Source organism: Bombus huntii, chromosome 15, assembly GCF_024542735.1.
Source record: "Bombus huntii isolate Logan2020A chromosome 15, iyBomHunt1.1, whole genome shotgun sequence".
Lineage (NCBI taxonomy): Eukaryota > Metazoa > Arthropoda > Insecta > Hymenoptera > Apidae > Bombus > Bombus huntii.
This window is the reverse complement of record NC_066252.1, coordinates 8935719-8963497: the sequence shown is the minus strand read 5'-3', so window position 1 is coordinate 8963497 and position 27779 is coordinate 8935719. Positions and strand designations below refer to the sequence as shown.

At 39.3% G+C, this 27779-nt stretch overlaps 1 protein-coding gene across 6 annotated transcripts in view; it reads right to left on the bottom strand.

Moving 5' to 3' along the window:
• Nucleotides 1-257: 257 nt before the first annotated feature.
• Nucleotides 258-27779, bottom strand: part of LOC126874026 (basement membrane-specific heparan sulfate proteoglycan core protein-like) — a 276871-nt gene continuing 249349 nt past the window's right edge. For 5 of the 6 annotated variants that reach the window (XM_050635565.1, XM_050635566.1, XM_050635563.1 and 2 more), the window contains one exon: nt 258-22099. In XM_050635565.1, the coding sequence (XP_050491522.1) occupies nt 21748-22099 (352 nt within the window). In that variant the 3' untranslated portion in view covers nt 258-21747. The remainder of the gene's footprint in view (nt 22100-27779) is intronic. The other variant, XM_050635568.1, reaches the window with a different exon arrangement.

The following is a 27779-nucleotide window of genomic DNA, read 5'->3' as shown; positions in this document are numbered from 1 at the left end:
ATTAGTAAGTTAGTTTTATGCAATTGTGCGCTGCGTGATACGTGTGCAATTTAGACCATTTCGTGCATCCGCACTCTGGCAACACTCGTATTGCTTGTTCTCCCCAGATACTTCTGTTATCGCGGGATTATGCAGAAATTATTCCCTTGTAATTTATAGTTGTGAGTATTTGTATTCGCAAATTTGATACGCTCTGTACAGGATTGCGCGTACAAAAATTGGAATCTATTTTTTGCGAGGATTGCTAGTTACAAAAAAAAAAAAAAAAAGAGAGAGAAATAAAAGAATTAAATGAAAATCGACTACCGAACTACTTTAAACGAATTGCCTTGATTTTAATCTAGATAAAACGATATTGGATAAACGATGGACATTTTAACGTCTATCATCGTGGATTAAAGTCAAATATGGTCCCGAATACGCATGAGATTTAACGAAATGAATGATTTATCAAGGTATCGTGTAAAATATGTATATAACGATTAAAACTTTCTTAATTACTACATGTGACACGAATTCTGATTGAACGACGAAGCGGACTAATATTCGTATATTAATTTTCCTCTGGTGTATTTGCGAATGTATCATAAAAAAGATATTGTTCGCGAAACAACGCCGATAAATCGAATGGTTTTTATCGATGTTGCAAACATCGTGCGTTCACCGCTTTAAATTTTGACTCTGGATGAATAAATGTTATTATCTCGTGGATATTCGATACGTTGAACTAGAAAATTTTATGCCAAAGAGATCAACGTAAATCGTATTTTCTAGAGGAACGAAATAATTGACGCAGACACGAGGGTTAATTATAATATGCGACTTCCTCGTTCATCTTCGTTCGTTGCGATATACGTACATATGCGCAATTCATACGTAGATGCGTATACGGTGTTTTTAATTAAATTTTAATTAATTAACGATATTGATATTTTTATCATCGTTATTTAATACGTTTTATAATTAACTATCTCGTTACTTGCGTTACTTTTACAATTTCATTTATAGTAACATACGCGTACATTCTTCGAAACAATCACCACTCGCTATCGACTAGTATAAACTACTTCATCTACTTTATTATCACGTCGCACGAATTCCTTCGTCCTCGCTTTCTCTAAATCACGATGCTGTAATTATTTGCTACGAATCGCTATGCTATTTCACAATGAGCAGGAATTAGTCGTTAGCGCGTTGCGGCAAGCTCGCTATAACGACGTGTCGTTTTAACGCTTAAAACACACTTGTGTCCTTGATGCGCGAATCTGTGCTTAGCCCTGATGAGTACTGATGACGCATCTTTTGATACGTAATGCAGTGCTTACAGTTAATGCCGCATCTCGGCGGGTTAAGCTGACTTTATTGCCAAAGTTAAGGTACGTAAGTTATTGCTTTGTTTAGAAATCGGTTGCGAAGTTTCCAAATTAACTCACGTCACAATATAAAATGCACGATATTTGGCACGATCGATCTTAATCTTTTGCGATGGAAACGCGATCGCCTGCAAATGCGAATGCAAAATAATTCCAGAACTATAGGATAGTATAATAATTATTTCTCAATTATAATTAAAATTCAGCCAAATCGTTCCAAAAAGCAATCAGTGCCACGATGGAAATTCGAATTAACTGGGTGGAATGAATATTATCGATTAATCGATTTAAACATCTCACCTGTCGATATCCATATTAATTCAAATAGACATTAAACGCATAAATGAGTACGTAACTTAACGAACGAATTTATTTCCATCGCAAGTTGATCGCACCATTGCAAAAGCCACATCCAAGAACCGAGCTATTTAGAAATTATCGTACGAATTACGAAATGGAGAATGCGAAAACGTGATTACAATTTCGAAACGCGTATGTATACAATTAGTGGACACAGATAACACAAAACACTAAGCGGAAAATTTAAGAAACGAGAAATTCAGGTCTGAAATAAAACGCTGCCTAAGGTTCGTTGTTTTTCCCAGTATTTTTATGGTTCGCATAGGCCTGCACGAGACACCTCTCTTTATTCCTATATTTTAATTTTGCGCAACGATGGCCCAATACGCGTCTTTTACTATTTTTTTTTTTTTAATTGGTTTGTTACGTTAACTGCCTCTATCGTTTGTCGTTCTTGAACGAAACACTTGACAAACGAGGAAAAAGTAATTGCAAATGCAATTGCGAGGAGTTTCCCCAAACTAGTAAAAAAGTGATCTGCCCTTAATTAGAATATCACGATATACTTGAATATGATCTAAAAATATGTGTAATATGGAGAATTTATAAGATACAATTTTATTTACCATACTAAACGATGGAAACGTATTTGCGTTTAACCATCCACATTTACCATCCTTTATAGACTTAAATAAATTTGCATATCGTTTCAAGTGTTCGTCTAACGGATATTATATTTCTTAAATCTTTGTCGCGGAGTTTGAGTTACTTTAAACACTTTTAACGGGATTAAATTTAAATTGAATTACTCGGCTATTTAATAAAGTATCATCCTTCTCAAAACGCGTGTTAACGAATTAATTTTGTTTCAAGCTGCGCAGCAAATAGTTACATCAACAATTTCAATATAATAATTTCGTCGTAACAGAATGTTGCAGGTTTTATATAATTTCAACCAAAATTTCACTGAGATTTATCAAATGTTTTTTTCACGCTGAACTTTAATATTTCATTTCGGCGTAAAGCGAAATGTGTTTAAACCATCTTGGCATCTCCATGAAAAATGTCGATTAATAAATCCATCATACGTAAATTCGTATGCTAGCAGGCTGTACAACATTCACGATTCAACCGCATACATACTGTCTGATTACGATATTCCTCGGAGAGCATTAAATTTCATTTCAGTGGGTAAAGGAGAGAGACGAGTGTGAGGTTTGACGTGCATTATAACTGTTTATACCGTGCAACTTCTGCAATTTCTGTTGCCGAGTTCGCAGTTCGAATGTTAACATATTAATTGAGAAAACGCAAATATTTCAACTTGCATTATTTAATAAGTTAATGTAACGAATGGATTCGTTTCGATGAAATATGCAATTTTTCTCATAATAATGCACTTTAAATTTATCATCGTCCGATTACTCTGTTTCGAGGAGTCTTTAACATCGTTATATCTTTGTTACACTTTCTCTCGTTTTTTATTAGTAATTGAAATTAATACTACTTATTTTGGAATGATTTGATAATTTAACGAAGATACGTTTCAACGTTGTCACCAGCTGCACTAGTTCAGATGTGTTCGATCAAAGATTTCATTGGTAATTCGACTATAACTGTCATGATTTGTGTCTGAATTGTAATCGATCAAATATATTAATGCGAGAATAGTCAATTATGGCACTATTAATTAGCTGTAATCGCAACTGCCATTATCCTAGACCTTCCTCGCTTCTAGGATAGGTCGAATATATCGAATATATAATAGACAGATCAAATGTTGCAGCGCGATATATCATCTACGACGAAACGAAATTTTATTCCCTAACGTCATTAGCAAGCGTACGAGAAGCAAGGAAAATTTAAATTATACAAATTCTCTTCGTGTAACAATTTGAGACACGCAGCTTCTCTTGTTTCGTAAGATCTAAATTTCTCAATAAATTTGTACTCCTGCAAAATATCACGTTATATCTGATCGAAACTACGAATCGCAAATATTATTCAGAAAATTAAGTATTTGTAAATCGACGTCGCGTTGCCGTCTAATCGCAGAAAAAAATAATTGCACGAACAAATTGGAAACAAAATAGGAAAAATTCAAAGTATCGATTCTGGAAAGTAGACTAACCGTGAATGGTAATTGACGTATAATAATTTCCGAGAAATTGCGATGGAAGGGAAGATAAAATTTTGAGGATCGCTTTTCTCATTGTCAGAGAAGAGAAATCCTTTCCGCAAATTCCTTGCACACTATACTTGGAGATCACAAGCAGCAGGTTCGCAGGCGTTACATAATTAGAAAATCGTCCCAAATTTTCCTCCGCCCTCTTATACATACTCTGTTCGTACTTTATAACTTTCCAAGAATGCCTTTAAAAAATAATTACGTTTAACCTTATTACTCGAAAAGCGGAATTCAGCGTGTCGGTAAATAAAGACTCGCGGAATATTCGCTTTCGCAAATTTGCTTACTCCTATATAGCACATCTATACAACTTTGTTTCTAATTAAAAATAAATGGTATAAATTCCGGTATTCCCAGATACGTAATACCTCTCGGTTGGCGTATAATCCGGCCCATAAGCAGGATTATGCAGGTACAGGTATAGTTAACCGAAACGGACGAAATCCTTTTCTTTCTATCGATTTGGATGGTACAGGTGCCGACGGACAAGTTGGAATATGCGATTCAATTAGTCAATTAATGGTAGGTGCACGCCTCGCTCGGCTAATACTAATAATACATTTCGCATTACGGGAATGGGGATCGTGGCGCTACTGCATCTAATAACAATTCGCCAGGAAGCGCGTCGTTTTCAATCAGGTGCAGGTAATACGCTGGATTACGGCCGATGTTGGCGCTAAACCGATGTTCGACCCATTTTTCCTGTCCGTGGAGCAGCCGGTGAATTCAGCAGAGGCCAACGTAGTTCAATGAATATATTAATTGAATAATCCTAAGGTTTCAGCTACTCAAAGACAGCCACTTATCCGGCCTCTCCTGTCTCCTCTGCCGCAGTCGGGTCTCTGTTCGTGTTATATATGCAAATTCCTGGGCGAATTCGATGTAATAGCCTCTCTTCTCTCCTTCACCCTGTTCTCCCTTTGCCCCTTTCAACTGCCTCTCTTGTCTCCTCTCTTTCTCTCCGGGGAGCAATGGGTTAATGCGAGCGCAGTTAGGCGGCGCCGACCCCAATTCACCGTGCACCCCCGCAAATTCATTAAGCAATTGTGATTTCATCCGCCACCACTTTTACGACTGGTCCACTTTTACGTTCTCTCGTAAACCGACTTCTCGATGGCTGCGTAAGTACCGCTTTCATCAGCGATACGGCGCGGACTTGCAGGATGAGCCCCCTTTCGGCGACTTTGATCGCTACCATTTTCCATTCTGTCCAACAACGTTTTCGAACGGTTAACGGCGACCGTGAACAGTCGTTTTATCCCAACTGGCGGAAATTCGAAGCACGAGTGGGACTGTTTGCTTCCTGAGAACGCCTGATACACTCGTACGTACGTAGAACGTAGAACACTCGAGGAAAGAAAAGAAAATGCCTTTATACGACATTCGCGATCGAGTTCTCACCGACAACGAAAACGATTCTTGCCCCGTAGAATGGTCTCGTTCTATCGTATCGGCTCGGCGTGAAGAAAAGAACGTCTGCTTGACGAAAAATTGGAAATACACCTAGCCGTATAAAATTAACGATTCGCCGTTCGCCATTTACCTATGATATGTCGACCGATGTGCAACCGAAAAGAAAATTTATGAGAAACGTAGATCGAAGAGATGTAAGAGCGTTAAAGAACAACAACGCATTCGTAATTTCAGCGGATACAACGTCTCATATCTTGGCAATTACAAGCGGCCGGTTATGGTCTTGAGCCACGAAAGCACTTCATTTAGCCGTAGTTTCCAACTTTCCTTACAAAGCTTTCAAATCCATATACTTCAGCAGTGTATACCTCGGTTCGCGAGCTCATTTGTAAGATGCCTGGGAAATTTTCGTGCACGTTAATTCTAAATCACGCGCGTACGGTTGATTTATTAGATAAGTACGATCATTTGGATTCTGTTGAATTAAATATTTTTATAAGATAGCGTGACCAGCGGAGTTGCCTGAGATATTTGTACAAAGTAAAAGCGCTAAGTTTTATCGTTGCTACGATAATCGTTGAGGTCACTGAAAGCTGAAAATTGTAGCGAAAATGCGACTGTTAATAATAAATGGAGCTACAAATGTGCGATATAATACATAAGAAACGGCACAGTAGTAAACTACAGCGTGAAACATTGCGCACGTACTCTATAACGCGTAATGGAATCTTTAAATATGTAGCAATCCGACAAATGCGGTGCTAACCTAGTTAGCAGATCAACGCGATCATACCGTTAATTTGTCGGACTCTCATTAAATATTTCTTATACTAATGTTAACTAAATACTGCTTATAACGATTGCAACAAATTTTATGTCGCTATTCTCTGCGAATACGTATTTTTAACAAGAAAATTAAGTATCCACGAAGTAGCGTATTTCGTTAAATAATAAATAAATTCAAAAGTCGAAATAACTTCTCTCGATAAATTCTGCCTTCCGAACGGAAGGATAAAAACAGATTAAACGACGCATTCCTTCCAAGTTCCGCGGTGCACAAAGCGGAAAAGATGCAAATACCTTAACCTTAACCATTGGTCTGTATTTAAAGTTTAATTAGCGCGCGTGTTCGATGAAACCGCATTACATGTTTTTGCTCTTAAAGCGCATCGCTCGAAAACTAATTGGCACTGATAAAAATGTCCACGCACAACGTTATGCAATGCACGGAAATATTTTCCGTCTATTTGCGTTTATCTTACACATCCACGATTGACTGCCTTTAAAGTATCGTAAAGTCAAATATGCGAAGTAAATTACACAAGAAATAATATTTCTTAACTTTTATTTGCGTTCTAATCAAGGTAAAGTTGGTCATGAATTTGAAAGGTCAAGGAATTCGTTTCCATTAACCGATATAACTCTGCATAGAGGGACTGAAAGCATCTCGCTGTACCAAGAGAACAATGAAAAGACTCATCAAACTAAATTTTCAATTCTCCGGTAAAATTACGCTCCGCCTGTACGATGACCGAAGCTTGAGTTTCCTCCAACGCAACGGTTGGAATTATTCTACAAATTGCTCATTTAAAGTGCAGAAACGTCAATTTCAACGGCACTCTTGCTTCCGTTACAGATAATAAAGCAATTGTAAGTACAGAATGAAAGTGAGAATCGTCGTTCTAGTTTTCTTATTTCGCTTTGATTAATTTCTATTTTACCTGGAAACTAGATCGAATCTAAATTCTTGTTCCTTTCAGCGTAATAATCGCGATAGCATCGTAGTATAAATTTATTTTCCCTTTTCGTTCGAAACGAACTGCTTTTGAACAAGTTAAAAGCTGTTTAACATGATTTTTCCAATATCCATATATTTGCAAAACAGCCGAGCGCGTAACTACATATGCAACTGTTGTGGTGGCGTTCATAGTACGCGAAACGCTGTATCATGACATTTATTCGCCTGGTAGAATTTCGGTTACCCACGCTGACCACAGGTTAATTCAACGCACGTGAGTGTAAATACGTGGCGTGTTTAAAAATCTCTGTCATTCTACGGCTTAAATCGATATTTTGTCGCGTATCTATTATTCTGTCGACCGAATGAATCACGGAAAAATGTTTTCAGTGATTCGACAAAACGTAGATTTCAAAGAACGTAGAAAGTGTCGATATTGGTCGTGGATTTACCGCATGCCAGTGTTTCTCTATACGCTACGTCTATACGCTACACTATGCAATACTCCATGTATAGTGTACGCTTTACAACGACGCGATGCACGATCCATATCCGCAGTTTCCATCCATCGAAATCAGCGTATAAATTTTATATTTTTAGAAACGGTGCGGAGTACCTGGTCTTAATTACTAAACTAAATACGTATCATTAATATCGCTTTCGTACGTGTTTTCTTAAACTATGATTCATTTCTTGAATATCTTTCCTGGAAATATTCCTAAATAGAAATTTTCACGAAGCTTTTCATGTTAATTACCTTTGTTTATTCCGAAATATAGAAACATGTCGAATAAGAATGGATCAGAGCATATCGCGTACATAGTTATGAGTAACGATCGATGTACCTGTATTTCGAATTATAATTAATATCCGCTATAAATGAAAGATATGGTTCGGTATTGATTATTTATGAAAAATAATACATATAGCATTAATGTAGGTAAGTAAATAATTAATTAGAAAGAAGAGAAAATATCCCACACAATTAGCATGCATAATTAGTAATTAATATGTGTATGTTGCAGGAACTCTCGTGATTTTACCGCACCATGAAACAAAATAAAAATGGGTGAATCGATCATTAATCAAATTATTTAAAACGACGGAAAGATTTAATTTTTAAAAAATCTAGCTTTTACGTACTAATTACGACGAACGTTAAGTTAAAGATAAATAATATACGTGAAAACTCCGTTAATTTTCAGCGTCCATTTAAACGAGATACTATGCGTCACAGTTACCAGCGAAATTATGCTTAAATTAATATGATAATTGCGATTTAAAGCGGCAATATTTTAACTACTATTTGTCAAATATCCTTTGTAATTGACGTCTAAATTATAACAAAAATACAATAAAATGTCAACTAACGTGTAGGAAATGTTAGCAAAATATCCTATCCATATTTGTCAACTAATTTACACTTCGTTGCGTTTAATTCGCATTCGATGAAAGTTCTTTCATCGTAGAAACGTAAGAAGCATCGGAATGATAAAGAAAGAGATTGAAACATTTCCAACTAACATCGGATTAGGCAGAAGGCGTCGTAGTATTACGTATACTATCCGTAATGTTAGCTTGTTAAGTCTGAACTTTTGCTGAAAATATCTTGGTCCGTATTTCGAGTTAGGTCAGACCTAGGTCAGGGTTTATGTACTCGTTAATCAAAACAAACACTGGAGCAAGAAATGCAATCACACTGCGCACTCTGAAGTATTTAAACGCTTTGCGCTTGTGAAATAATGCACAGACTAGAGTACTAGAGGCTTCTTGCCGCGACTAATTAGCATCGTCCAGGAGGATCTTTTTGCATTTAGCGTAGGAAGGTAATGAAACTGGCTCGCGTTTCTGCTCGAATATAATATTCAACGTGTATGCTAATCGGTGCGTAACGCTAAGCTTAACCGAGGTTTGAATTGTGGCAGGACCACCGTTGAAATTAGTGTGGTGATAAAGTAGAGGTTAACTGCGGATTCAATTAAAAGAACATTAGATTCGGGGTCACGATTAAATTGCAATCAGATTTGAATTAAGCGTTACGTTTGCGCAGACAAGATTCCCAAGTTGATAATGGCCAACGTAGCCTGTAACCGCGACTCCATTCAATGTTTCGCAATAAGACTTCAATTAAAGTACCGGTGATTTTTCTTATTTAGGAAAAACGTTTTGCCCGAAACTATCGGCCTCTGTTACAAACGTAACGTTTCCTTCACGGAGAAACAAACGTTCAGCCATCTGTTATAATTATATCTGTGCACGATTTTAAACGTAATCGGCAACAGCACGCGGTAATACGTGTTTTACTTGCAAATACATTACTCAGGATCCAAGTTGAATCTCCTATCTTCGAACTATGTCGTTACTCTGGCGAATAACCGTTCGTTGGTTAACTTGCCGGTCCGTAACGCTACCCCATTAAATTTTCTCTCATAGAAAACTGAACGCACATCGAATTCACCTATTCCGAAATCGATAAAATATTTTAAAAAGTACATGCTCGAGCAAACATTTACCATGCTGCAACTGCCTCCACTGGATCCCATCAGCTTGGAAGGATTAAATCGATCCTAATGTTATTGCGCTAAGCCGGAGCTTACGTCAAAACTGTTCTCATCGATGGTGCATGGCTGGTTAGCGACACCGAGCAAGAACCAGGGAATTTGCTTAAGTGCCACTAAGTAGACGCGCCAGGTATGAGGAACGAGCGTGTATTCATCGGCGATACAGGTGAATGGGCGATACAACGGTAACGTTGTGTACCGAAACGTGCTTATACAGGTACCCATGGTACTGTTTATCGACATCGACGTGAGGCTAAATTCTGACTCCAGGGACCAACAGAGATGCAAATGACTGCGCTATATCACATTGACGATACACATTCATAGACAAAAGACAGGTGTTGGGGCACCGTTGTCCTCAGAGAGATTACGCCACAGTGAGTTAGAGTTTAGACTTGGACCGTCGCGTCACATTGGTTTGCAGTTTTTACGAGAAACAACGAATCGAAGGCTCGAGGAATTTTATTCGACAGGGGAAAAAGTCGCGAGAAACGATTCCCACGTTACGTCGTTTCTAATTGGCCTACGAATTTTGGTACGACGATCGGATTCTACGTGAACGATCAATTGGTATCTTTAATTCGGATATGTACGTACATATACACTGATAGAACTCGCTGACGTAACATTCTCGATTAGCGACGTCAAACGTTTTTCCTTCTCTGACAATCAATTATCGATCACGTTACAAGTTCGTTTTAACTTACTCGCTACCAGTTTAACTTGAGTCCGTGTCGAAAAGGTACGATGTCCGCGTTCCAAAAAGGTACCGAGAATTGAGAATAATCGAATCCGTACGATATAAAGTGGGATAAAGGTACGGATCATTTCGCGAGAGGATAATTTCTGTCGATGTTCGACGCGATCGATCATTCGAAACCTGACCGAGATCGAGTCTATCGTTCAGCCAACTGCTAGACTTTGCTACGATTAGACAGAGAGGCGAACCCATGGAAAACGCCAAATGGCGCCAAGCAACGCGTGCCTTTCCGTTAGCGAGCAAACTTTACGCTTCAAGATCTTGAGGAAATGGCCTGAACTGGACAACCTGGGTTAGTCTCTTGTATATGTATACGCGACAAATTTCCACGGAGAATCGATCCCGTTTCAAGAAAACCACAGAATTCAGTGACGCGAAAGAAATGGCGAGTGTACGGTTACGGAACTTGCCAGAGATATCGATCTGGCGGACGCCAAGATGCGATGCGGTTTGTATCTCCGATGAAATATTAGAACAGCGTTCGTCTTTCATTTTCAACCCTTTGCCCTTCGATGCGTTTTAATTTCCAACTTTTTCCTCCAAATCCAAAACGTCCATTTGCTTGGAAATGGTACTTGGTATCGCGAACGATCATGCGTTCTCTGTGTAAACGTAATATTAAAGGTATGCTATACCTATGCATACTGTGGTATTCGTGTTACGATGGCACTGCTTATTCTGCAAAAACTAAATCTGTAAGTCGTACGTAATTGCAATGATATTTATACCTCGATATTTATCATTAATCCGCTCTTGAAGAATCGACGAACATCGAATTGGACGAGTATTCGATCAATTATTTCTATAAGAATGAAGGAAAACGAAAATAATTGGTACTCAGCCTGGAATTGGGTTGGTAAATGACCCTAATGGTCAAACTTAATCATCGTACGTGCTCCCACGCTCTCTCCGCTTCCGTGCTCGGCGTTTAGCGTCAGCTTAAATCCTTTTGTCATTTTAGTTATCTTGATCTAATTGCGTTTTGCGACTGTAAACTCGAGGGCTTTTGCTTGTCCTCCGTTTCGTCTTTTGTCCATTTCTCGTTCTTACTCTTTCTTTGGCGTATCCTGGAATTACCAACGATACATTCCGAACAATCTTCTTTCTTTCGAATGTTGGAACTCGAGAAGATGCTAGCAACAGTGGAATGAGAAACAGGCGACAAAAATCAGTCTTCAGGGGTTTTAAGGTACTTCGGACAGAGGAATGTTTCGAATAAAAGTTAATCAGTTTTCGATCGACTACAAATTGCAATATTCAGAATTTCAAGAAGAGTTTTACTTCGATGAAGAGTCCACCACTAGTTTCTTAAATAGAACAATACATTTTTCTTTGATGGATTCTCGATTTTAGTTTTACAAAAGAAGATAGTAAAAGTCGAAGCATTTTGTTGCCGAAAACATGTGACTAATATAGGGACGAACGAATACGGAGGTTTCCCTGTAATTGTAATCGACAGGAGAGTAGAACAACGAGTGAACTAATATATCGTACATAAATAGCTTTAAATTAGTTTCAACTCAGAGACATAAAATTAGAAATAGTGCGATAGATAAGCGATCGCTCTTTCGTTTTACATAATACTTGTTTCAAGTTTGATATAATTGACCTTCGACTTTTGATATTATTCCGAACGATAGAACGTCGTCACCGAGCAAACCTGTCGATACTAAATAGATATTACTAATGGAATATTCTTGTTAAAAATTTACCATACTTCTTCGGAAATAGGTAACGAATAGAGTGACGAATTGCTTATTCTTGTTACAAAGATTGCAATTTCTGATCGGATTCGTTTAATTTTCCGTCGCTTTTCCAATAAGTATTATTTCTGTCAAAATGCTGGAATCGAATGCTGTGCAAAGAATTATTTTGTATCGCATGGCTTACGTATGGGTACATAAAACCAACCAGCTACGTGTTTGATACTACCATAAAAGCATCGGAATGTATCAGTTTCCTACCAAAAGAGTTTAGTATCGGTGTTACGGTTCTACTTAATGCAAAATCCTTTTTTCAGGAAATATACAACTGATGGGAATGTTAACGATAGAACGTTACTCTTCCGACAATAATATTTACGCTATTTTTACATATTGTAGGTTCGTTTTATTTGTATACAAATTTCTATACCCTTCTTTCGACATTTACATCCGGCTGCTCGATCTCTAACTGTATTTTTCGATAGCTTTATCCATGCTATGTTTTCTTTGCAGGTTCATCAACAAAAATGGAAAGTACCGAGAATATTTTTCGTCTCTACGATAATTCCAGCGTTTCATTCGGTTTTGAAATATCGAGCCGTGATTTGTACGAAACGTCGTTATCAAACGTGTGCTCCTCTCGCGTTATTTCAATGGCTTTGAACTACATAATAGCAAAGGATCGAATCGTGATCGTTAAGTTAGGTATCAGCTCCATCGCATCGGCTCGGCTCGGCTCGGCGCAGCGCAGCCCGATTTTCCTCTTTGACGTCGACGTCGCAACCGCCGATGGTCGTTGTAAATTTTTATCGCGGTAAATTTTTATCGACGATAGTAAAAATGTTTCGGCCGTAAATCCATTTGGCTGGAAAAGCGCGGCGTTATCGTGTCGCCGGCCACCGTGTTCGTTTGGTGAATCCGAACGAATACCGAGAATCGCCGAAACTCAGCCAGATTCGCTCGACTAACCAAGTAACATAACCGCCACACGTTCCACCATCCTTCTCTCTCTTAACGTTTCCTCGCTTCGATTAAATATTTACAATACACTTGTGCAGCAGCCGGTCGCACAGAACCATCACGATACGATCTGTATCTCGTCGATGCTTCGTGTTTCTGTAACAACAACAACAATGAAAAAAAAAGAGAAAGGAAAAAAAGAGCTAGAAAATTGGGGCGTTTATCTTTTCTCCTGCTGCTCGTTTCCATATGTTCCGTCGCTTGTTACGATGAAACGGGTTAACGAGTCAATTTTTCGCTTTCCCAACAGGAAAAGGTAAACTACGAAACGTCGAGTGGACACCCTTTAGCCATTCCCCGCGATACTTTCGAAACACGTTGCATTAATCGACATAAGAGATCAATTGCCATTTGTTTATAAAGAGTTATCTAACGTGATAACCCAGTACAGTACGAATATTTGATCGCTTACGATTAGTTTGGTCAATGGACAGTACATTCTTCGAACGTCTCTCCTTGTAATCGTCTTTTGTTAGTAGAGAAGCGAACGAATGTTTTTTGAACGATGAAGCGAACTTTTAAGCGAAAGAGTACAAATTTGGGGTGCTCGTGCATGCGTTTTCGACATTTTTACAGCGTTATGTGAATGTGAATGTCATGTCGATGCTCAACCAACAACTACGTATACATCTACGTTAAAAAAAAAACTTATGGTGATTATGCTAGGTTGCGTGGTAAGGTCGTAAGGGGAGAATGAGTATACGAAATAAAACGATTTATGGTGGTGAATCAGTGAAATGAAACTTTTTCGTAATACATACTTTTTATTACATTCCCGCTACAACACATACGGTCTTACGAATGGACATTCTTTACATCTGCAACAAACTTCGTGTTTAGTAACAGTTAACATATTTTCACGATGATGCGATGATAATTATCGTACATTTCTTATTTATTAGGTTCGTACATTAGATGACGCGTTATTATTGTTCTAAAAGGATGAACGTTAGTACAAAATGTTAATCGAAAGTAACGTAATTAGTCGGCATGTGGAGATATATCTTCTTTTAGAACTTCTATCAAGTATCGTACACTGAACGTGCTTTATACATGTACATATATACGTGGCAGCTAATGGCAGTGATTAAACAATTTAACACGTAACAAATTCACTACCGATACATATGTACATATTAAATAGACAAATCAAAGTTATCAGAAACGAAAGATTTTATCTGCTTTCCTTGAAACTCTCTGCTGTGAATTTTATCATCGTTTTTTCATACAACAACGTGCAATCAATCTTGTGTATTTACGTTCGTCAATATTCAAGCTGATCACGTAACTTTACGCGTTCGCCATACCAATTACGGACTACGTCAAACAGCTTCGATTGTTTACGTAAAATGTTAGTGAAACTGAATATACAAGAAACAAAATGGATTGAAAATTACAGCGGTTTCCATGAATTGTAGAAACAGCTGATATCGTAGAAAAATCACCTATCCATACGCAAACAATCCGAGTTATACGGAGAGAAAGAGATAGATACAGAGAGAGAGAGAGAGAGAGAGAGAGAGAGAGAATGAGAGCGCAAAGACGAGACTATTGCATAGTATTTCTTGGCACAAAAATTCGTGAAAATATTTATGCCATCGGTAAATTAATATCGCTAAATGTATCTTATTAGAAAAATACAAAATTATACCGTCTGCCAGTATAGTACATATAGTAAATATAACTTGGTGAATCAGATAATTTTCAAACGCACAGATATTACCATGTCGCAGAGAATATCGTGCATTTCAAAACTTTAGTTCATTAAGCCGTGATGAATAAACAGGTGAAAAATATCGTAATCAGCGTACAAAAGTTTTTTTTTCAAACGATGCTTCGATACGCGTTATTTACGCAGGAGGTTTCAAAGCGACGAAAAGTAAAGCGATCGCACGATATTTTATGAGACATTCTAATACAACGATCCGTATTGTAGGTCATCGATTATTTTCACAAACGGGAAGGCGATTCAGACGAACAAATAATATCCGAATAATATTTCCACACCTCGAATATCAAAGTTTACTAAAAAAAAAAATAATAAATCGTATCGTTATTATCGATGCTTGATCGAATCGCTATATCGAAGAGCAATCAAAATTGTCCATTTTGTTTCTATTCGCATAAGAAAGAAAGAAATAATGCAGTTTCGAAAGCGCAACGTCATTCAGTTTTTCAAGTTTTCATGATAGAGCCGTAAAATGTTGACGATTAATTACCCTCGTGTACAAATTTTACAGATAATTACTCATTCACACACTGACTTCGCATTTATACGGTATTCCTGTATTCGGAATCAATCAGTTGGACCTTCGACTCGTTAATCCGGATGCTCGAGCGGCGGAAGTCCCAGTATAAACTCACTGAGAGACGCGGAGCCGGTGCCGGTGTACGCCGTACGCCAACACGTTGAAGTAGAGTTTCCCCGACCTCAGATGAACACAATGAACCAGTTTACTGTGCGGTCGGCTTTAGCGATGGGCATCGGATTCAGGTCTGCTCGTGAAATAAATTTCAACCGGTGCGGTGCTACAAAACATCGAAAAGCTTCGAATCTTGCTCGAAATTAGAAATTTTAATCGATATCTACTTGGAATTGTTCGATATTTCCAAGTATAGATTTATGCAAGTTGAAATACTCGCAAGATTTTCTTTAAAATTCGTCTGGACGAAAAAGCGCTTTTACTTGAAAAGTTTGCACGAATTTTCGCAGCGAGGGTAGACTATATACAAGAACGTACTCCGCTATCCATCTTGTGATTTTACTTTTCCTCGATGAGTGAAGTAAAACGCAAACTGTCTAAAATAAATGGCGTACGATCCAACGCTTATTTGTATAAACGATGTATCGAAAATCTTTCGATATTTCTAGTCTTCTTAATTCCGAGCAATATTTCAAAGCGCTCTCTACTTCGAATTCGATCAATTCAAAGCGTTTCAAGTCCGCCGTTGCTCGTGTCCGCTGCGTTAGCGCTGGCGAAATCGCATCGAGTGTAACATCAAGAACATTGTAAAATTAATAGCGGACATGGTGGCGCGGCGTAGCGAGCGGTCGTTATCGTTTTCGATGTCTTCCCTCCCCCCCCCCCCCCCCGTAAAATACGACTTCGTTTCAATCCAACTAGTCGGTCCGTCGGGAAACTTGAAGTCGGGAAACGCGACGATTCGAAAACTCGCGCGGATCACTCGTTGCAGGCGAGCGGCAGTGTGCCTAGCACTAGAACTTATCTAGTCTATTATACGTACACGGATATGTGATGGTCTCGTGTGTCGATCCGAGATCAACGGTCTGCCACGGTAAACTGTGTGTTGGGTAACTCTGGTCTCTCGTATATCTCTCGAATTCGGCTCGGATTCGATGGAGAACCGGTCGACTCGATTCGAACTGTGGAATATTGGAATGAACGAGTGCCAGACAAATGGAATTCGTTTCTTTCTCGCGCGGATACTTTTTCAGGGATCTGTGGATAAATTTTACGTCGGTGAAGCGGAACGTAACAGAGCTCTGATTGTTCGAACGATGCACGACGTCCACGTTCGAACTGTTTTCTATCTTTTCACTGCGATTTTACAGCTCAGTAAATATTTATCGGAGGAACACTCGCCCCCACCCTCCAAAACTCCTCTCTCTCTTGTGTCTCTATCCTGATATATTGTGATTTGAAAAATGTTTTTTCGGCCCGGAGATTTTGCAAAAAAATTGGAATTTTTGTTTCGCTACTTTAACATACCGCGTGTGGAAGTGTATACAGGTTTTACGATTCGAAATACATACGTAACGTTTTTAGTTATCGACAAGGAATTACGAAAGTGGACGAATTACGAGAAACTTTTGAATAATCGGTGGAGATATCTGGAAGACGACCGATGGTTTACGTTACAAAATTATAATTACTCGAAAATGCAAATTATTGCTTGCAATGGACGCTGGAAATATTTTTATTGAAGGGAACGTATATATAGAAGCGGTTGCGGGCAATCGAACGACGAAAGCAGATAGAATATTGATAAAATTTGTGAAATTTGTAAAAATATCGACGTATTTCGACCGATCATCTCGACGTGCGTATCGTTAGCCGCGTGCAAGCTCGAGGATTTCGTAAAATTAGGAAAAACTACTCACGAACTGATCGTGCGCGTTGCGTTTCGTCGATTTTGCTACTAGTCGATCGGCGGACTTTGAGGGAACCATCGCTTCGATGGAGTTCTAAATATTTGTCTGCTGGAAATTCAAGCGAACGCAAGCCAAAAGAAAAGCAGCAACTCTAGCTTCCGGTATTCGAAGGGAATACCGTGCCGTGAGGTTTTGTCGTAATATTCGGGTCACGGTGGATCCCGGAGCATGGGAAATATGTTGCTTCTTATCCAAGAATCCGCGAAGACCACGTTGCGTTGTTCACAACTTCCAGCAGCATAAGCGTTTCCAATTATTCGCGACTCGTGTTTACGCTTGATAAAATGCATGTTGAGGATAAGCGAAATAACGCGTTCCCATACTCTCGTACCACTGGTATACGCGCGTATTACCGTGTAAAATTTTGCTCGAGCTGCTGTACTTTCGAATTTCTCGACTTTCCTATCAACGATACTGGCATATCGTTGCAAGCGCGATGGACACTAAACTGATGTTCTGACAACGTTATTCTCGATGCTAGGGAACTCGTGCTTCTTTTCGGATCGGTTTCATGAATTTGTCGATCGAACGTCATTTACGTTTCACCACGATATGTAATGTCAATCAACGAATGTAAAAGTTTCCGTGCACACGCGTATCGCATATGAAATAAATGTTTGCACGATCTTCGTCAGAACGTTCGACGATTCAAAATAAGAAAAAGAGTTATGTACATGTAACAAATTTATCGACATATGTATACAAATAATAAATTATATGATATATACAAAATTAATACGCCATACGATTGATATATATATATATAATAAATTTTATTTACAATTTAGAGGTAATAAGGAAATATTTCATTTTAACTTTAACCTCGAGCGTATTCGCGTTCTACTTGTCCGTCAGATAGTTTCCTATTCTACTTGTTACAACAGGCTGTCTTTTATACTATCTCCTTTACTCGCACGATAGTCTCCCCTCTCATTTGTTTCCATATCCACATTGTTATTTTGCTTGTCTCATTAGATAGACTCCTGCTTTTTCTTGTCATCATTGTCGTATTCGACGTTTATCTTGTCACGTAAGGTAAGTGGAATAAGGTTTTGATCTATAATTTTAATCATTCTTCAAACGTTCACATGATAACATAGACAGGAATATCTTTCTTTCATGATTTCGCTATGAATTTCAAGCTTATTTACGACAGAAATTTACCGAAAGAGTCTTTTTAATAAAACACAATTTTAATTAACATCAACGCAACAGACTTATTTCACAAAGAAAAGCGCGTAATTAACTTCGAAATAAAGTTACAAAGCGCACTTTGAATACGGCAGTTGTCTTGCACTATGTACAAATAACGCGCAAGTGATTAAAAAGTTCATCAACGTTGTAATAAACCTTTTCGCAATTAAATATACGTCGCACAACGAAAAAGACAAAGTTATTTTGTTTGTTTGCGAATATTAACTGCAAATAATTTATTATCGGTGGCAGCATGCAAACTTATTGTATCGTTGTAATTCAAACGACATAGAAGAGATCATTAGATCGTTTTGGAAACAAGGAAACCAAATATTTCCATGTAGAAAATATAAATGAAAGATTACGCGAAACGAAAATTACACGAAAAATGCAGAAATTCATGCCAGTATATCGTAAACGGGACAAAAGCGGCTACGAAAATGTTCGCCCCGCAAAACGACCACCGCATTTCTATGAAATTTTATGTAAAATGTTCGTAAGCAAAAATTTCGCGAGTCGTAGAACAATTTTCGATTAAATTCACTTTGTTATGAAAAATCTTCCAGAAATGAACAATTACAAATGAGAAAACAGAAAAGAGAATAATTGGAAGCGAAACACGGTTCGAATAACGTTATTCGACATTTTTTTAGCTACAAACAAAGCGTTTTAATCGAAAATAAACAATTTTAGGAACGCGATGTAGAAAATCCGAAGGGTTCTACGAATGTGCAATTTAATTTACTTTAATTCCATAATATAATTTTGGGCATTTTTTTTTTAAATTTGTAAACCTTTTGAGTTGAGAAATATAAAAAACACTTGAAGTATCTGTTATTTTAGTTACATACATAGATTATCCTATTTATACGTTCGTAATTCAAACACTGTTTCATCGAATTAAAAAAAATTACTTTTTGCTCTTATTATACGCTCGCGAAACATAAAAATTACCGTGCGGTGTTTATCAATCTGGAAAAAACAAAAAATCCTGTTTAACTGTTTCTTGCTGATCCTCTTACTAAAATTGAATTTTGGACAATTTATAGTTAACGACGAAATGTTTGTCAAATACAGGTTTCTTTTTATCTGTTTTAATCATATCTAGCTCATAAATCTAAACGTAGCAGCTCTTCTACCGAGCGCTGGCTAATCAAGTTACTATCGACAAATATTTGCAGTCTAATGCACTTAACAAGCTTTCCCCCAAAAGTAAGTATCATAAATATTGCCGTCGCACCAGTTCATCCGATCCCCCATCACCGATAGGAACAAACAGAAAATCGTGGGAATCCGTAAAACCTCTGGGTTAATAAAAAGAAGATATATTCTTATCCCACGCACATTAGATAGCACGAACCGCTATAATCCAGCAATTTGTCAACTGACACGAATCCGAAGAATTTCCTTTCTTCCTCCGACACGTTTCAAACGAGACTGTAACTGCGATCCGTTCCATTTTTGCCCGACGGACGAGCAAAAATCGAGCAACTTTTATGCAGCGTTGCAAATTTTCTTATACCTCGAATCGATTGTTCGAAAAAGTTGCCGGTTCGTGGCACAAGGATAGCCGAAACGAAGGGACGCGTGGCGACGCAGGGCACACCGATACACCAACACCTATTAATTTCTCTGTTCCTTTCGCAGGTTGGTCGTTTGTCACTGTCAGGCGATACTATTAAACCAGGTGCTGCTACGTGCCGTTTGATCGCGAAAATTATTGCGGCTGCATGTGGAATTGTCACGGTACAAGTAGCGCTCATGAGGAACCGTCTTTTGTCGTGACAACATTAACGTGTACTCGCAAATTCTAGATGCCGGTGTACGTGTACGTTCTCGATCAAAAATAAGTCATTTTTGACGAGGTAGGCCGGCAATCATGCGGCATTACCAGCAATAAAGAGGCAATCGAGGATATTGGGTTACAAGCGTTCGTGGAAACGATCATTTTGTTAACTCCGACGCCTAGATGCACGATTTTATTAGCTTCTACTCGGAAATTTCCTCTTAGAATTTATATATGTAAATTAACGCTACGTCGTTCACGAGCAAGTAACGTTCGATTGAAATTTATCGATAGAAAAATTCGAGTATCGTGAATTTGACCGTGTTTCTTACAAAAAACGCTCCATCGAGAAATATTGCCAGTTGCAATTAATCATGTGTGTGTGTGTGTGTGTGAGAGAGAAAGAGAGAGAGAGGGAGACAGTTAGAGCGTTCACCCCCTAATTTCATTTCGCCCTCGCCATGAAATGAAACGTGTGGTTTAATTAAAAAAATATTTAGTCGTAAACTTTAAACCTGTTAAGAATAGAAAAACACAGTGTTCCGTGGTTCATTTTTCTGAATGGTTCCGATCAAAGATAAGGCGTTTGACTGAAAGAACCCTATCGCGTAACAGTAACAACGCGTCTCGAAGAAAAATACAAAGCAAGATCTCTATGTGCGTTCCGAAGGTTTAATAATCCAAGTTCCACAAGTCGGGAATATTCTCCATCGGACAAGGTCTTTTGTATTACGAATCTAACGAGACTGGGATCGATCGGTACGCGAAGATGTTCTGGAACAAAAGTTCGTCTCCTCTGGGTATCGTTCGAGTACAGAGCTCTCTGCGTTTGTTCTAATGACAAACTCGACGCTGTTCGTCGCACTCTTTAAAGCACAACTTCGCCATCGTTCGCTAATGCGGAACGATTTAAAGGGCGTGCGCGTTTCATTTCGTTTTGTTCCGTTTCGTTTCGTTTCGTTTCGCAACACGGCAATAGCAAGGAACGTTACCGAAAGAACGTGGCAGTGATCCAACTTGGCAGTTACTCGTTGTACTCGTTAATTACGAGAACGAGCCGTGCAGATCCTTGATTATCGCTGACGCTAAGAGTTCCTTGGATCGCACCGAGTCCAACTGCATCATACTAAATAGCCATTTACATGTGTCGAGTCCTGCTCTTCTCGAGATTTCGCTCGACTCGTTTCCCCTCTTCCTGCTGCACGAAATGAAAGGAGAATCACGTCCGCGAGTTCGTACGCGCCGCGTTACAAGCGAACTGACTCAACGTCTTCTCGGACAAAGTACCACCACTGAAAAACTGTTTCACTCGCGTCGCGTCGTCGTGATCGACTCGAAACATCTACGGATATCAAAAGAGAAACGGAAAGTGGCCACTTCCGAGCGATCGGTCTCGGAGACACCGTAGATTTACTATTCCCCAGATGGAAACGATTTGCACCAGCTAAAATGATCGATACATCCACGGAGAGCAGAAGCAGCGAGGAGTCAGTTCCACTGGGTCACTAGATGCCCGATACACTGGAGCTTTCGTTCGTTAGGAGTCTCTTTGATGGTCGCTGGCCTGGCTGCTTTCTCGTCGCTGTTCGGTTAAAAGCAAGATCGAGGGTGATATATAAAGGGTTGAAGGTGGTTGCTGCTGGTAAAGACGACGCTTCTTTCCTCGGTCTCGCTCGCTTCCCTTTTTCTCTTCTTCGTCTTTTGCCTCTGTTCGATTACGTAAAGGAAAAGCGATGTTTGCTCGTGTCCTTATTGGAGGAAGGCTTCGTGATCGACCAGTCACCTCGCGAACGAACCGGCGTGCAGAAGCAACAGGAGCAACGCGAGTGTCCTCGTTGCCGCGCCGCTGTTGCTCGAGTTGCCGTGTTGCATGGCCGCTGGATGTTCTCCTGTAACAAGCAAAAAGCCCGGAATTACCTTGCGAACTAAATCAGTCACGACACATTTTGATTAACCTATGGGGAAGCTACGCGTGTTCACCGATTATTTCTTTCGCTTATCAGCTACTTCTGCAAGGTCTGTCAGTGACGTTGCCCGAATTTACGAATAATCGATTGTAACGAGACTGTGAAATCACGTTGTTCCCGAGGTCGACGTTCAATCAGAAAATTGGAAGCATCGACAACAAAGAGATCAAATATAGAAGCAAGATATATCACTATCTATCAACCGTTACTCGCGTCGAAAGTGTTTACAAAGAACGAAATGAAAATTGTCGATTCGATCTAGGAATTTTACTAGTTTTACTAGCAACTAGTTCGAGCGTAACGAGTTGGCTTTCGTACAACGTTGTTTAATGAAATTGCGCGCGTTTATCGAAACAAATATCGTTATCGATTTCCTACGAAATTTCCAACAATGGCTACGAATCGGTAGAGTACAAAGGATGCTGTACACATTTTTTCCCACATTTTCATTCTTCAACACGCGCGCGAGTACACCGCGTCGTCGACGACGCTGCATTAAACGACAAAGAGAAATACTAATAAATAACTGGAAGAAAAGCTCGCGCGCGGTACAACGTGGCATTCTACCCGTACGATAGTTTATATAAGAGTTTCATTAAACAGCGCTCGACTCTGTTTTCGATCTACTCCGTTGGCTGTTCATCGGGTCTGGCTCTCTCCTACCGTTTCGTGTTCCTCGCATTTATGTGTGTCTTTGGGTTTATACTTGCAACGAGTAACGGCCCGGGGCAACGCCATGGCATTTCTGTCACGCGTATATTCTTGCCTGCTAAATGCGGCAGGATGGCGCAGAATGCCGAGAAAATCGGCTACCAGGGGATAAGCCGACTGAATTGTTCGGGGATGACAAATATAGAGGCTCGTAGGAGTACCGCCTGGTGTATACAGTGTACACTGTACACTGGAGAGGCGCGTACCAACGTGCACGTGCACGTTATCAATTTGAGAACGGCTGCGTTCCACTTTACGATGCTTCGACCAACTTTTTGGCCAAATAGTTGGAGGAACGCGTTGTTATCGTGCGCTCCGACCAGGGGGAATCGAATACGCTGCCGAATGTATATGGGAACGTGTGCGTTGCTTCGAATCGAATTTTCCGAGTTCCGATTGAAAGTTACGTGGCTGCGTATTGTCGAGGAAATTTCCCCCATCACCAGCAACGTAAACGCACGGTTAGTCGTATCGTTATTGGACGGTGGCAGCTTCGCGTTGGGATTACGCCGGGCGAACCTCGCGGTCTGTCAAAGAACGACGAAACACATTTTTCAAAATTATCCGACCAATTTATTTACCCACGCGTAAGTTTTTGTCTTCGATGGGTTCAAACCATCGATGGGTTAAGATCGAGGTATATTGGAACTATTTTAAAAGTTTCTCGCGTTTCCACGATGTTTGCTTTTAAGGTAATAAAATGGCTTTTAGCGACGATCGATGTGTTTTAATTTCATCCTTAGAACCGACTTGTTTTAAAGCTACCTGCATAGTTGACCGATCAAGTTTGGATCGTTAAAAGTTACCAAGTATTTGGAACGTAAATAAATGAGCTAATTTGAATAAACGAAGAAGATATACTATCAGTGGTTATCCATTCGTTAGTCATCTAACCAACAAAGAACTGAAGTTTACGCCACGGTCGTTTCAAATTTCTCAATGGCATTCGAAGATCGTCTTGAAGAAGGTAGCCTGGACTATACGATATTTAGAAACTTCACAGGTGGCGTATAAAATATACAAACGATGTAAACATCGTAATTGTCATTAGCGTACAAAGCGATTTAATAACATTTCTGACGTTATTCGTGTAATTGCTACGATTATACACCCCCTTAATTTAATTTGCTAATTTATGTTCTCTCTAGAGGTGGTTTGCCGATACTGAAAATTATCACGATATACCCTGGAAAATCATGGAATACAAATAATTTTAATCGAGTTATTAACATTATTGCATATTATTAAGGGCGTATTCGATATAATACATTAATTATTACGTATCAACGGGACAATTTAATTTAAACTTCTGATGATCGCGCGCATCGAAGTTAGTCAACGTATCCGTCAACGAGCATATTTTTTTACTGATAAATATTTCGACATCTATAAAAAGTATGTAAATAGATGAAATTTCGATGTACGATCGTGCGAAACGTCAATACGCGAACATACGAATACACGATATCGACGATTAAACATATGGGGAATTCAAATAAAAGAAACATATCGCAATATAAATTTTTACATTTATATTTTCTTTGATGATGGAACGCGTTCGTCAATGTTTATAAAGTTCTATCAATTTGAACTAGAATTTAACGCTACTTTTCAAAGAAATTTATCCATGGCGGAAGAGAATCGAGTTCACATACCGAATTTACCCAGTTTCGGCGCGACTATCAGAAAATTGGAAAGGCTTATACAAAGTATCGGGCAGAAAATTCGAATATCCGTTGCAGCATGTAACCGGAGCCGGAGGGCGTTCCTTCGACGAACACCTCTGCGATTTCGCCTTTCCTTTCCTCGAATATATTTTTTCTCGGAACGTTCCGCGGCGACTCGGCCTAATTTACGGTGGGCGATTCGACGAACGGCCGCGCGTTGCAAGAAGCACTCATTTTTCAGTGAAAACGACCATCAGCATTCCACGGAAAAAAGTAGCAAGCCACAGCTGCGGAGCGGCGACGAGTCTCTGTCGTTGCAAATGTATTGGCAACAAGAACGGTCAGCTTTTACTCCCGACGTTGACTGAATCGAATTTAATCTCATTTGTTGACGAAAGCTCGCTTGTCTCGAGAGTTCACCATTCCTCGTCTTTCGTTGCTTATCCTGTCTTTCCTATTTTTCTCTATATCGATTACATAGTCGAACGTCTAATGAATCACCGCGGTAGTAACTTCGCTACTAATATTTAATATCGAAGCCAATGGAGGACGGAAAAGGTAGAAAAACTTTTGGGACAACGGTTAAACGTCGAATAATTTATTACCGCGTCGAACGACCCACAGTTTTCTTCGTTCGATTCTAAGTAAATAGGCGAAATCTCACGAATAATTCGCAAAAGTTTTCAACCGTAACAAGACTGTATTCGTCGTACGTTCGTGTCGAGTGTCGAGAGTGCAACGTTTAGACGCGCGTCTGATTGTAGACGTTGCATTGTCGGAATAACGGGACACGGACCAAGGTAGGTAGAGTTCCTATGGCTTGTCCAAAGCGTCGATCGACATTTGCCAGGGCCATGGGTCTTGTCGCAAAACAACCTCTTACAGAATTCCGTCGAGCACCAATCTCCGAGGACAAGAATAGTCCACTTACCCTCTTTTTCTGAGAAACGCATTGGAAGGATGAAAGAGGACAGAGCAGAGACTGCACGATTCCGTCTAGGGACACCGCGTTAGTTTCTGCAACTTGCCCTGACAGAATAAACAGAATCAGAGAGCAGCGTAGTTCGATTCGGCAAAAGTTATTGCCGCAATCAGGCTTCGGTTGTAAAGTTTTCAAAGAGCAATTAGATTCGAACTATCATCCTAAATTATCAACTGTTCGCTATTCTTATTAAGTACACCAATAATAATCTGTATACTGTTCACATTTGTCGTAACTGTAGACGAAACATATCGTACGATACCCTGTGGTACTCGACGAATAGCAATTGCCAAGTCTTGATAAAAATTTAATAGAACGGCTTTTAAATAAATACGTCGATATCTAACGATTGATATCAAGAATCTTGAACGATCAAAGCAAATACATATAATAAAGAAGGATTTCGAAGTATTATTATTGATTATTTTGATTCATATTACCTATAAATATTCAATATACATAAATATTTAACAGGCCAGCTAAATATTCATGATTTATCGTGATAGATGAACGATCATTGGTTTAGAATAAAAAGCACGATATATATTGTGTCTGAGAATATTTTCTTTCTTGTTGTAAAGGAATAATCACAAATTGTACGTATTTTTTATACGATGATACGTATTTTTCTTTCATTTAAATCGCTTTAGGTATTGTTCGCATTTGCGGCTACTGGAAGATCATAGGCTTTAAGCATTTTCGCGCACCAGTTCAGCACAAAGGATCTCGTTAAATTAGAAAGGCTACGGAAATTTCGAAATTCTCGGGTAGGATGTCTCTTGAAGTCTCTTTTTAAAAGGATGAAAAAGTTTATGGAATCCGTCAGGAACACAACAACTCGGCAAAATACACTTGTCTCGCTTTAATTTCAGAGAAGTACACTGCATCCTGCCAACTCGTCCCAAGTATTTTACGAAGGAGCACGACATTTTCAACACGCGTCGAGGCTGCGACTTTCCTCTGGAAATTTACGAGACAATTTTGACAATTGCGATACATGTTTTGCGAAATGTCTTTCTGTTATCGAATGAACGTATGCATTTTGCACGGATGCGCGAAGAAACAATATTAAAGAACGTACGTACGTTCTCGTTCGAAAACCGATCAGAAACGTCGTCGAATTTTATTATATAGAGAACTATATATAGAAATCGGAAGAGTAGAGGAAAAGTTACTTAATGCTTTGTCAAATCTACGAGAAAGTTTCTTGAAAACGTTTGCGATTTATGACGGCCTCGCGGCTCACGGGACTATTATCCTGGAAAATATCAAGTTCTTGAGCAAGCTCGTTCAAGATTTTAACAGGTAAAGTAATCCGCCATACGAAAGAGATCTACGTGGCTATTACGTTACCTAGCGACACTCGGATAATATTAAATTACCTACTATACATAAAGTGTTTGGCGCACTTTCAACGGTATACGTACGTACACGTAAGATATAACTAAGTAAATAATAAACACGTAAAGTAAGAAGTTGGATGCAACTTCGATGGATGCAAAATCGATTTAAATGAAATAATAGAGCGTATAGGGTATATAAATCGAAATGCAACGACGCGATAATTTATGTCGATGATATCGTTAGTTGGTCGATCGAAGTATTACATAGTAGCTGGAGTGCTGGTTAGAATAACGTGCATACGTTACGTAATCCATCTAGCGTATTCCCAAGCAGTCTCGGCATAAACTTCTTAATGTACATCCTGAATGTACACTGCACACTGTGCACGCATGCTGTTGAATAACAGATGCGAGCTCACCTCGCGCCAATTGCGTAGAAGAAAATTCCTTGCTGGGAAAGGGAGGCGTAGCATGGGGCAGCGCTAACGTTCCTCCGTAAGAAGAGCACGTAGCTGAGAAGGGAAACTCTGTAAAGTAAAGGTTGGAACACGGTGGCGGCAGGACTAAACGGCAGAGAACAAACTGCGCTTCCACGGGCATTAATCAAGGCTGGAAATCGCGAGAAAGTGCTTAGGATTTCGAGGGTTTGAGCGAAGTAACCGAAGCTTACGTAACGTTGGCTGTGTATCGGCGTATGCAGACTGTCGGCTCACGGTTTATGCTTCGTTTTAATGCTTCTACACCGATGTGCATAATCTTGGTTTCCTTTTGGTGCCAAGTTCACATTCCTGCGTATGTTGCGGTTTCCTTATACTACGTGTCATGCTCGTTCTAGTGTATTTACGCCGTCTCCTCACGATCCTTACCATACGTACGACTGTCGTTAACATCGAGGATTT